This window comes from Oncorhynchus mykiss, chromosome 1 (assembly GCF_057628025.1).
Source record: "Oncorhynchus mykiss isolate SJ-2025 chromosome 1, ASM5762802v1, whole genome shotgun sequence".
Classification (NCBI taxonomy): domain Eukaryota; kingdom Metazoa; phylum Chordata; class Actinopteri; order Salmoniformes; family Salmonidae; genus Oncorhynchus; species Oncorhynchus mykiss.
Window position 1 is genome coordinate 55,427,041 of NC_143022.1, and position 13,660 is coordinate 55,440,700.

General features: G+C 38.9%; 1 protein-coding gene across 2 annotated transcripts in view; it reads left to right on the forward strand.

Moving 5' to 3' along the window:
* Positions 1-1,503: 1,503 nt before the first annotated feature.
* Positions 1,504-13,660, forward strand: part of LOC110525151 (transmembrane and coiled-coil domain protein 3) — a 49,976-nt gene continuing 37,819 nt past the window's right edge. The window contains exon 1 of one of the 2 annotated variants that reach the window (XM_021605109.3): positions 1,504-1,847. In XM_021605109.3, coding sequence (XP_021460784.1) covers positions 1,782-1,847 — 66 coding nt within the window. In that variant the 5' untranslated portion in view covers positions 1,504-1,781. The remainder of the gene's footprint in view (positions 1,848-13,660) is intronic. The other variant, XM_021605103.3, reaches the window with a different exon arrangement.

The window sequence follows — 13,660 nt, forward strand, 5'->3', positions numbered from 1 at the left end:
CTATCAGTTACACATACATCTCAGTACATACACACAAGTAGATCACATGGGGGAGAGGCGTTGTGCTGAAAGGTGGTGCTTTAAAAAAATAAAAAAAATCAACCAGCTTTGCTGATCACTTGCACTTTATGAGATGGAATGGAGTTCCATGCACTCATGGTTTTGTATTATACTGTACGTTTCTTTGAATTTGTTCTGGACCTGGGGACTGTGAAAACACCCCTGGTGGCATCTCTGATTGGGTAAGTGTGTGTGTCTGTGCTGAGTGTAAATTGACTTTTCAAACAACACGTTTTTTTTTTACAAAAACGAGAAGTGACGCCGTCAGTCTCTCCTCAACTCTTAGCCAAGAGAGACTGGGATGCATAGCATTAGTATTAGCCCTCTGATTACAATGAAGAGCAAGATGTGCCGCTCAGTTCCAGGCCAACTGCAGCTAATCCAGGTCTTTGCAACGCTTGACCATGTGACAATGATCAAGATAAGATCAAACTAAAGCCTGCAGGACTTGCTTCGTGGAGTGTGGGGTCAAAATAACCAAGCGTATCTTTATTACAAACAAACTTCTCCCCATCTTTACAATCATTGAATCTACTAAATAATATGACATCCTACGGGATTGGTGTCCCTAAACCAGGACGGTTGTTGCTAATGTGCGCTAATGTGCGCTAATGTGACTAGAATGTCGTAAGTAACAGCCAACTTTCCAGGACATAGACATGTCTTATATGAGCAGAAAGCTTAAATTATTGTTAATCTAACTGCACTATCCAATTTACAGTAGTCACTACTGTGAAAAAATAACATGCTATTGTTTGAGGAGAGTGCACAACAACAAAACACTTATCACTGCAACTGGTTTGATACATTCACCTCTGAAGGTAAATAATGTACTTGCATTCAGTAATCTTGCTCTGATTTGTGATCCTGAGGGTCCCAGAGATAAAAGGTAGGTAGCATAGTTTTGTTTGATAAAATCCCCTTTTAGATTCAAATGTAGTAACTGGGTTCTACAGTTTGAACACCTGCTGTCTCAGGCCCTAAACATCCACCCCTCCCGGCCATCTAGATGTGCAAAGGTTAGTGTCTTTTCTGTAGGGAGGTTAATTATCCATCATGTATGACATTCCCGGGAGTGTGTGGACTTCCATTTTTTTTTATCACTATAGCATTTTCGTATGTTCTATATAGTTATTTAGTCATGCTTCACTGGATCAGTCTGAAACTTTGCACACACACTGCTGCCATCTGGTGGCCAACAGCCAAAAGACACCTAAAACTATAACTATGGCCTTTTCTCTTGCATTTCAAAGATGCTGCATTTTTGAAAACGCATGTTTTTGATCTAATGTGTTATATTCTCCTACATCCATTTCAAGTTTCCACAAACTTCGAAGTGTTTCCTTTCAAATGGTATCAAGAATATGCATATCCTTGCATCAGGTACTGAGCTACAGGCAGTTAGATGTGGGTATGTCATTTTAGGCAGAAATTGAAAAAAAAGGGTGGTAACTAGTTGAGACCACTCTGCAGAGGCTAGGACTAGGTGGACTAGAGTTGAACTCATCACCCTCGTGTTCCGCAGACCTTAAAGTGGGCGGTGTCGGAGTGCACGTTGTTTTCTTGTATTTTAGGTCTTGGAAAGGAGAAACGAGAGTGGTCAGATCAATGTGTGAAGGGTTGGTCGACATGGTGGGAGAGTACAGATGATGAAACATTGAGAACGGAACACTAGACCGATCATAGTTCCTAAAACGGACCGCGAGACGAACACGGTGATTATGCCCAGCGCAGCAGTGAGACGTTTATCACAAGTCGAAAAATACCTCAACAGCCGGAACGATATGGTAACTTGACGACTTTTTTGTTTTCCCTTTCTTCTACTCAGCATAGTTTATGGGCTAGGCTTCTCAAACATTGGAGGCATTGTACTGAATCGTCATCATAACGGATCGAATGCCTCCGTATGTGAACATCTGTTGTCCTACTTCTCGCTCATATCTGATCATTCACTGGGTTATGGGCTATGCGACTATTGCCCTGAATAGGGTTTAGTTGAGTTTTAAGTAACGTTACGCGATTGTATGCTACACTGTGTACACTATAGTTTGTGTTTCATATAAATGTTGAGGGGGGATTGGAGGAGTCTATTCTTTATAACCGTGTTAATATTTTCAACAGATTTTAATAACACACTCATGCCGTTCAGTATTGCCTAACATAAGTTTGGATTATTATTTGAGCATTTCAAATAACACAATTGTATTGAATTGGTCTTTCAAAAAATAAATGTTTACCGTTTTTAAAAGTTGAAAGAACACAATAGCATATAAAGGGTTAGCAGCTCACCACGACAACCACTCACTTGGTTTTGGTCCAATATGACTTCCTAGTGTCCAAAGCAATGTTCTGTTCTCTATTCTCTGTTCTGTTCTCTTACTGTTGTTGCTGTTCCGATTAACAGCTGGATAGACCTGTTATCACTCAGATAAAAATGTTAAATATGGCTCACAGTGGGATACAGTTAGCTATTCCATGTTATTACAATGTTGCAGCTGTACAAGCATTATCGAAACCCCAGTGTACTATTGAATAACATGGACGTGTGCACATCATCTAAATGACTGGAGTACTTGATCATTTATTGATAGTTTACCCCTTATTTCAAATTAGAGTATAACACAACCTTATGTTTTGGCTTATGATGGGGTTAGACACTTTACAAGGATGGAAATATCACAGAGTGGTCCTTTAAGGAAATAGTTGTGTCACTGTTGAAAATTGTCCCTAATACTAGTCCACTGTACAAATTAAAAACAGATTGGTCTTCGCGTAGGCCTAATGACACACACACACACGCCGAGTGTACTAGTACAGTGACACACACACATTGGAATGCCCGGTCCCTCGAGCCTGGAGCACGGTGTGTCCCATGGTTATGTGTGAACACTCAGTGAAAACCAAAAAAATCACTCAACTGTCAAAGAGAGAGCATGCTGTTTCTCTTTATCCTGGGGGATATCATGCCTGCCGGCCAAATAACCACAAGCCTTTGAGGATTAGCCAGTTTGTCTGTTGACTGACTGTTTGGCTGACTGGTTATTTCCAAGCTGTTTATCATGTTTGAACATGAGGTTGATGTCATCTTGAGCCGGTTGTTAAAGTGTCAAGTACACGTTCCTTGATTGCTGCACTCAATGCCTCACCTCTCCTTCGCAATATACACTACCGGTCAAAAGTTTTAGAGCACCTACTCATTCAAGGGTTTTTCTTTATTTTTTTTACTATTTTCTACATTATAGAATAATAATGAAGACATCAAAACTATGAAAAAACACATATTGAATTATGTAGTAACCAAACAAGTGTTAAACCAATCAAAATATATTTTATGTTTGAGATTCTTCAAATAGCCACCCTTTGCCTTGATGATCAATGGATACAGCATGCACCTGAGCTCAATTTCCAGTATCATAGCAAAAGGGTCTGAATACTTATGTAAATAAGGTATTTCTGCTTTTCACTTTGTCGTTATGGTATTGTGTGAAGATGGGTAATAAAACATTGTTTTTTAATCCATTTTAATTCCGGCTGTAACACAACAAAATGTGGAATCAGTCAAGGATTATGAATACATTGTAACACCAATGTACTTAATGCTTTGCACTGGGATGCATTCAGATATGTAGACGTTTTAATATGTAGTTATGTTCGTGCCAATCTGACAACTTTTAATCAGGGTGCAATACGACTGAACATTGTGAAAGGTTATGGCTGTAACTCACACTGCGGTTATGCCACTTGATAATCCCCCACTGATTAAAAGTTTCACATTCACAAGCTGTTGAACCTTTTCATACTTCTTCCTTACAGGGCATTGTGCCATACAGCTCAACATTTAAAAAAGTTAAAGCTCTACCAGCCGTTATACCACTTGATAATGCCACTAATTGAAGAGGTTCACATTCGTAAACTGTCTTGACTGGGTCATACTTCTTCATCTTACGTTCTTAGCTGCTTCTTTACCCTCCATTCATGCTTTCCTTCCTTCTTTCTGCAGCTAATGAATTGACTGCACTTAATCTCCAATAGTCAGGGTTACGCAACACTTTAAAATGCACTGGGCCTAGGCTATACCTGCCTAGTCAAGGTTTTGTCTGTCTGATTGGTTCTCAGACAGATGCTGCTTCTACCTTACCTTGCATTCATGCTTTCCTTCTTTCCATTTTTCCTTCTTTCTGCAGATAATGACTGTGCACTTTTTCCTGAAACAAACTAGATGCATAAGGGGATCAGGGGCCCTCTGTTATGCAACACTGCTCTAGCTGTAGGCTAACTGCAGTGCTGCTTAATTTACTTGCCAGCAGCATATCACTACTTTCAGTCTCTTTACAGATTTTTACAGCTTTTTCAATTTTTTACTAACGACATGCCACTAACTTTGAGTAAAGCCTGAGTGTCTATGTATGCGGATGACTCAACACTATACACGTCAGCTACTACAGCAACTGAATTGACTGCAACACTCAACAAAGAGCTGCAGTTAGTTTCAGAGTGGGTGGCAAGGAATATGTTAGCCCTAAATATTTCTATAAGTATTGTATTTGGAACAAAACGCTCACTAAACCCTAAACCTCAACTAAATCTTTAAATAAATAATGTGGAAATTGAGCAACTTGAGATGACTAAACTGCTTTGAGTAACCCTAGATTGTAAACTGTCATGGTCAAAACATATTGATACAGTAGTAGCTAAGATGGGGAGAAGTCTGTCTATAATAAAGCGATGCTCTGCCTTCTTAACAACACTATCAACAAGGCAGGTCCTACAGGCCCTAGTTTTGTCTCACCTTGACTACTGTTCAGTCATGTGGTCAGGTGCCACAAAGAAGGACTTAGGAAAATTGTAATTTGCTCAGAACAGGGCAGCACGGCTGGCCCTTGGATGTACACAAAGAGCTAATATTAATAATATGCATGTCAAACTCTCCTGGCTGAAAGTGGAGGAGAGATCTTCATTATTTTACATTATGAAGCTTACCGTAGTTCCCCAGAACAGTGTAGCCAGTAACGTGTTTGTTTGTAAATAGCACAACGGGAGAAAGTGAGAGCAGGTGAGTCCAGCAGTGTCCAGCCAGGGGTTGCATTTTATATTGAAAGTGGTTTTTTATTTTGCTTCAATAGAGTAATGAGGGACATGCAACTATAGTTTCCCTTCACAGAAAATACATTAGTGAAACATTCTGTTTTTTTGCAAAAACGATGCATCACCATCATATCTCTAATGTTTATCATAGAGAGAATGTAACCAGCTACATTTCCTAATGTTTTGCTTAAAGTTAATCTTGCATTTTTCTGGAGAAGTGAACCTGAAGCACAACATTTGTTTGATGCTGAGCAAAAATTACAGTAAGAAGCATTTTAGGTCTGTGTTTTGTCCTTTTCTCGGTATAGCCAGCCTACTTTTCTCAGATAAAATGCCAGGTTAGCTTTTTCACACATGAGTTCCAAAAATATCTAACGGTCGCCCCAGCGTGAGTTGCTTTCTGCACGTGATGTCAGAATGCACTCATTGTTCCAAAATGTGATTGGACAGTTAACGCTGCCTGCTAATCAAATCTAGTTTTATTTGTTTAGCAGATGTTATTTACGGGTGTAGCGAAATGCTTGTGCTTCTAGTTCCGACAATGCAGCAATATCTAACAAGTAATATCTAACAATTTCACAGTAAATACCTAATATACACACATTTAAGTAAAGGAATGGAATTAAGAAAATATAAATATATGGACGAGCAAAGTCAGAACGGCATAGACTATGAGACAGTAGATAGTATAGTTTCAGTATATACATATGAGATGAGTAATGCAAGTTATGTAAACATTATTAAAGTGACATTTTTAAAGTGTCTCTTGTTCCATTTATTAAAGTGGCCAATGATTTCAAGTCTGTATGTAGGCTGCAGCATCTGTACTGTACTTTTTTGGTTACTACATGATTCCACATGTGTTATTTCATAGTGTTGATGTCTTCACTATTATTCTACAATGCATAAAATAGTACAAATAAAGATAAACCCTTGAATGAGTAGATGTGTCCAAACTTTTGACCGATACTATATGTGTATGAGCTGGATAGCCTGTCTTTGCAATTAGTTTATTTTTGTTTGCGCTCGTGAGCATATTTAGCTAGCAGCCTCCATGGAAATCCACTATTACTTGTGCTACTTTTGTTATCATTTGCCAATGTTTTTTTGTCACCCCCTTGTGTCCTATGCCAGTAATACCATAATACCACAAATCCCGGGATGAAAGAAGGACGGTATGACAATATAACTATCCTTACTTGAATTCAGTTTTTTCATGACGTTTAGACTTAGCCATAATATAGCATTCACTCACCATATTTTGGCCATTTGACAGTGTAAACATTTGCATAACTTGTTAATAAGATATGTAATAGGTTGTTGTCCCTGTTTCCATCATTGAATCCTACAGACGAAGAACCATATGTGACAATTTTTCAATTTTAAGATAGTCAGTTATTTTTACATTATTAATTGTCTGTACCACATTAGGTGTTTTATGGTTGACAAATAATTCACCATACCCATATCTTCCAACAACAATTTAGATTTTTTTGTTATTTCAAAAAATACTTTTTTTATTGCCATTTAAATTTTTAGAATGTGGAAGAACAGTATATCTCCAGGGATGATTTCAGTTTGTGGAAGAACAGTTTATGTGACATTTTGCATGACTCTTGTAAGATGTCCTTTTTTAACACCTGATATGATGTTTTAAGTACTTTCAAGTACCGATGCCCTTCATGTAAATAACTTAAATGCAATATGTAGTTAATTCATTTGTATGGAGATTTATTTAAAGGTGGTCTATCAACTTTAGCACTGATGACTTTTCTTAAAAGTTGAGTCATAAAATCTTAGTCTCATTTTAAAATGAAGCCCTCAATGTGAACATACCATAGAATAACTACAAACATAGAATACAATTAAATTAATTAAATCAAAACAAGCACAACTTGTACATATCAAATATGGATCAATGTGATGTACCAATATGCATGTCCCTAAGGTCAATATTACAAAACGTTCAGAAAACCATTCTCTTGGTGTTTAACACTATGATCAGCAATTCAGTTTTGAATTGCGTTAAACCCATGCTAAAGGCAAGAAATGTCCTTCTGTACTGAGGTGGCAGCAGTAAATAAGTAACTTGTGACCTTGCACACATTCAATCTCTGGCCTGCTTGCTGTACATGGTATTTGAAGGTTTGTTTCCGTCGTTTGTTCTCCTTTGTATCCTCAGGTTTACGTCTCAGTTTCACCTCATGCTGCAATAAAAATTAACAATGATAAATTCAGAATTGAATATACTGTAGTGCATTCAGGGTATTGCTAGATCAGGACCTCCATCTTTCACACACTCCCAACCTATACACAGAATGAGTTTGTATTGCACCATTGTGTAACACTGCACTTTTAGAGTTAACGTTAATGGACGTATCATTACTGTCAAAGTTAAACTATGCAAGTGTTCAATATAGCTATTATAATAATAGGCGTTTTGTCTTATTTCTAACCTGTTCTAACCTGTTCTAAGCCGGAGAGAATCACGCTCTTCCCTGCAGGATACAGTGTAACGTTACATATAACTAGCTAGCTAACTAGCTAGCTACTGTAGCCACGTCGAATCATCCGGTGGATGGAGAAAAAGTAGCTAGCTATGCTTCTTCTATAATCTAGCAATAACATTTGTAACGATAAAGTATAAGTTAGTAGCCAACGAACTTTAGCTAATATGTTTTCTCTATAGTTACAAATTAGACAACTCAGAACATACATGTTAGTTACTGTACTCTATAGCTAGCTAGCTTGATTGTTTGATATACGGTTCTTCCACATACCTCTTTTGGTTTTTTCTTGACCCTTATGATTTGTATAGGGTTTTCCCGCATCCTGTAAGATCTTCCTTTGCCTGTCTTTCCATTCTTTTAGTTTTGTTTTACGTTTCTTTCCCACATTTCGGTGATTTTCATCAGCAACAGAAAAGTTGTGCGCTTGTCCGTCCATTCTGAGTGGTGCACATAAACGGTTATTCTATCTTTAAATTTAAAATGATTGTTAATTAGCGCGTGGAAAGCTTGTGAAACCGGTTCACTATAGAAAAAGGGTGTCCAATAATGATTTTTCATGTATATCTCTTTTTATTTTTTTATTTTAAATGTCACATATATGGTTCTTCGTCTGTAGGATTCAATTAGTCTTCTGCTCAGAAGCTGTACTTTCTGTGAACAAGCTGACAACGAACATCTTTGTGTCATGACTGTATTCATCTGAGTGTTATTCTGATGAAGGCCACTGTAGGCCAAAACATTGATCTTTTAACCTTGCTTGAATAAAACAAAGATTTTTCAATGGTGAGCGAACGTTGTGCCTTTTTCGCCTTTATATTTTTGGGTTACCTCGACTCACGTAGGTTGATACTCCCTCCTCTTCTTTCCTTAATCTGAGCTCCGCACATTCTTTACATGCATGTAAGCCTACATGTATGTACATTTTTGTGGAAGCTCTTCGTCCCATGACAGGCCCTGTTGCCACATTTCTTGGAATAGACACTTGATCCCAATGCAAATCTGATAGGATCAAATATTCGTTCAGCAGAAGTACTCCTCGTTTTGCTTTTTTCTTGTCTTTCAGGAATTCAATCAAATCTTTCATTTCAAACACTAATTTGTCAGTGCCTGTTCTCCATGTTAATCCTAGTACTTTCGAAGGAGTTTGAATTTTCGCTTACATTTTTTTCCATTACTTTCTCCTTTTGTCCGTTCAGTTTGCATCTTGTGTGAATTTGTTTTGCATTTGCATAGTTTCAAGCTTGTGCTGTCCATGCTCTCTTTAGCCTTTGTGGTTATATCAGAGGCTGTTTCTTTGTCCTCTGTTCTGCAGATGAGGTCGTCAACATGCACGCATTCCATCAGTAAAGTTACCATGTCTGTATAGACCCCCTCATACTTGTTCAGATTGTGGCTGCTAAAAGCAATGGGCTTGCAGGTGCTCTAAATGGAACTCTCGTCAAGAGTGTACATCTTGATTTCTTCATTTAACATGGGGATTTCACTTGTCCATAAGAATCTCAAAACGTATCTGTCCATTTCGTTTTGTGAGATTTACAGAAATGCTTTCGTGGTGTCTGCCATTAGCACTACTCTGTTCTGCCTGAAGTTAATTAGGATACTCAACAGGTCAGCGTTTAGATTTGAACCTGTTAGTAAGCAGTCATTTAACTAACGATGCTCATCAAACATCTTATTACAAAATCATGAGCATTAATATGGAGTTGGTCACCCTATAACAGCCTCCACTCTTCTGGGAAGGCTTTCCGCTAGATGTTGTAACATTGCTGTGGGGACTTGCATACATTCAGCCACGAGCATTAGCGAGGTCGGGCACAGATGTTGAGCGATGAGGGCTGGCTCGCAGTCTGCATTCCAATTCATCCCAAAGGTGTTTGATGGGGTTGAGGTCAGGGCTTTGTGCTAACAGGTAGCATTCTCCTGGCATCCTCCAAACCTAGATTAGTTCGTCGGACTGACAGATGGTAAAGTCTGATTCATCACTCAAGGCAGTGCGTTTCCACTGCTCCTGAGTCCAATGGCGGCGAGCTTTACACCACTCCAGCAGACGCTTGGTATTGCGCATGGTGATCTTAGGCTTCTGTGCGGCTGCTCGGACATGGAAACCCATTTCATGAAGCTCCCGACGAACAGTTCTTATGCTGATGTTGCTTCCAGAAGCAGTTTAGAACTCGATAGTTAATGTTGCAACCGAGGACAGACAATTTTTATGCGCTACGCGCTTCAGCACTCGGTTGTCCCGATCTGTGAGCTTGTGTGGCCTACTACTTCGCGGAGTCGTTGTTTCTCCTAGACATTTCCACTTCACAATAACAGCACTTACAGTTGACCAGGGCAGGTCTAACAGGGCAGAAATTTGACAAACTGACTTGTTGGACAGGTGGAATCCTATGACGGCGCCACGTTGAAAGTCACTGAGCTCAGTAAGGCCATTCTACTGCCAATGTTTGTCTATGGGGATTGCATGGCTGTGTGCTCGATTTTTACACACCTGTCAGCAACGGTTGTGGCTGAAATAGACTAATCCACAAATTTGAAGGGGTGTCCACATACTTTTGTATATAAAGTGTATCTCTCTCATGCGAGGATGCATCAAACACTACTCTGAGGGATATCTGAATGATCACTAAGCACCTGCTCTACAATGCCTTGGCTTATATAGTCTTGAATCACATCTGTAATGCAGAGTAACATCTTTCTCATCAGATGGTGTAATCTGTTTTCTACAGTTACATAATTGGATTGAAGCCTCATTTGATATCTCCTGTGGATGTACATCACATTCTCTTCAAACTTCTATAGTGTGTCTTGATTCAACTGTGTTGCACTCTGTTCTTTTTCCATGTGAATAACCGATAGATTCCGTTTCCCAAAATGTGCGCTATTGCTCAGAAGCGCTTGCTCTTCTCCCCCACTCATGTGCATTAGGGAAAGGAAATGGAAAGGGGGATCCCTAGTTTTAGTTTAGTTCAGTTTATTAATTCAACCATTTTTAAAAACAAGCACACACAAAACTTGAAAAAGCCAAACATGCACATGGGTAAAATCATAGAGGATAACACACAAAGTCTGGGACTTATTTCCATTGTGGTCCTCTTGGAACAAGATGACTTGGCAAGATCGAACACAGTTAAACACAGTATGGCATTGAGATAATAAAACATAGTTAGTTGTACAACTGAATGCATTCAACTGAAATGTTTCTTCCACATTTAACTTACTCCAATGTCTTGAGGTTCATATGTGACTGATAACGCGGATGTTTCTGTGCCTTGCACTAGCCATCCAATTGTGCTCTCCAGAGCCACTAGTCCTTCGTTCAGTCTCTCAATTCTTCCTGTCGCAATTTTTCAATAACGATCACCTCCTATTAGAATAGACAACTCTTCTGTGTTCATACCTCTGATCGGGATGTTGGGTCCCATGCAGTCCTCTCTCTTCGAAGATTTCTTCTCATCTTTTCACTTTCCAATTTCATATTTGACTTGCGCACTTGGGGTGTCTCCAATAGCTTGGCTATTTTTCAGATTTCTCAAACGCTACTTTCCTGTAGATTATTTTCTTGGGTGTAACTGAGCCGAACATATGCATATTCAAGACTTCCTGTCCTACTACAAGTAATTTAAGTGCTCGTGAAATGTCTTTTAATGCAACTGTGTTGGCCGCCCCCGTCTAGAAAACACCTGGCTACTTGACTCTGTTTAGGCACTTGTATAAACACTGTAGCTGTTTGCAGTAATACTGTGCTACCTTCACTGTTTCCTGGTGAAATAGAAACTACAGCATCTGATGTGTCCATGTGCTCTCTATGGCATGTCTCTGTGCGCAATTGGCCTGTGCGTTCTTGGCGAGTCTCTGCGCATTGTGTACTCTGGGCGCTGATTGGCTGATTGAGTGCAGATTGTTCGGTGATGTATATCTTGTACCTAGACACACAACACTTGCCTGGTCTCCTCAGCTTTTCTCATTTCCACCATTAACTCATTACAGTATTTGGATTTGTGATCCATTCTGTCACAGAATATACATTGTAACTCCTCCTTCGCACTTGTGGGAAAAGTTGCTGTCAAGGATGTGTTGGGATTTCTTCTCACGAATGTTCTCCTCTCCCATGTCCTGTCTCCCGTTCCTTCTCTCTCTCGTGGAACGTTCTCCTGCTTTTGTGTCGGTGTCAGATTAGCCGTCCCCTCTCGGCTCTCGACCTCATTCATGAGATCTTTAACACTGAGAACTAGAGGTCAACCAATTATCATTTTTCATCTCCAATACCGATTATTGGAGGACCAAAAAAAAGCCGATATCGATTAATCTGCTGATTTTTATATATATATATATATATATATATTTGTAATAATGACAATTACAACAAACACTTTTATTTTAACTTAATACATAAATAAAATCTACTTTGTCTCAAATAAATACTGAAACATGCTCAATTTGGTTTAAATAATGCAAAAACACAGTGTTGTCTCAAAAAAAGTAAAAGTGCAATATGTGCCATGTAAAAAAGCTAACGTTTAAGTTCCTTGCTCAGAACATATGAAAGCTGGTGGTTCAATATTCCCAGTTCTTCAATATTCCCAGTTAAGATGTTTTAGGTTGTAGTTATTATAGGAATTATGACCCGTCGACTATTTCTCTCTATACTATTTGTTTTTTATATATCTTTGACTATTGGTTGTTCTAATAGGCACTTTAGTATTGCCAGCCTAATCTCAGGAGTTGGTAGGCTTGAAGTCATAAACAGCACTGAATCATGCATTGCTAAGAGCTGCTGGCAAACGCAGTAAAGTTTGAATGAATGCTTACGAGCCTGCTGCTGCCTACCACCTCTGTCAGACTGCTATATCAAATCATAGACTTAATTATAATATAATAAACACAGAAATACGAGCCTTTGGTCATTGATATGGTAAAATCCGGAAACTATCATTTCGAAAAACAAAACGTTTATTCTTTCAGTGAAATACGGAACCATTCTCTATTTTATCGAACGGGTGGCAACCCTGAGTCTAAATATTGCTGTTACATTGCACAACCTTCATTATAATGTCATAATTATGTAAAATTCTGGCAAATTAGTTCGCATCGAGCCAGGTGGCCCAAACTGTTGCATATACTCTGACTCTGTGTGCAATGAACGCAAGAGAAGTGACACAATTACCCTAGTTAATATTGCTTGCTAACTAAATATGCAGGTTTAAAAAATATATACTTCTGTGTATTGATTTTAAGAAAGGCATTGATGTTTATGGTTGGGTACATTCGTGCAACGATAATATTTCCCCGAATGCGCTTCTGTTAAATCATCCCCCGTTCGGCGAAGTGGGATGTGATTCGATGAGAAATTAACAGGCACCTTATTGATTATATGCAACGCAGGACAAGCTAGTTAACCTAGTAATATCATCAACTATGTGTAGTTAAGTTGTGAAGATTGATTGTTTTTTATAAGATAAGTTTAATGCTAGCTAGCAACTTACTTACTACTTACTTACTTACTTACTTACTTACTGCACTCGCGTAACAGGTGGTCAGCCTGCCACGTAGTTTACTCGTGGAATGCAATGTAATCGGCCATAATCGGCGTCCAAAAATGCGGATTACCGATTGTTATGAAAACTTGAAATCGGCCCATATTAATCGGCCATGCCGATCTTGTGAACAAGTGGTCTCTTCAGGGATAATTTCTATTAGTATTGGAAATAGTAAATTACCTCTACAACCCCCATTGAGTCTAGATTATGTTTTTGGATTTCAATGTTTGTTGCTTTCTTTGCTGAAGTCAAGTTTAAGAGCTTGTTCAATAATGACTAGATTTGTATGTCCAAATCGATTCATTAGAATTTTTTTTAACCCCCCTTTTTCCCCCAATTTTTGATCGTCTCATCTCTGCAACTTGGGCTTGGGAGATGCAAATGTGGAGTCATGCGTCCTCTGAAACATGACTCACCTAACCACGCTCCTTAACACCCGCCAGCTTAACCCAGAAGCCAGCTGCA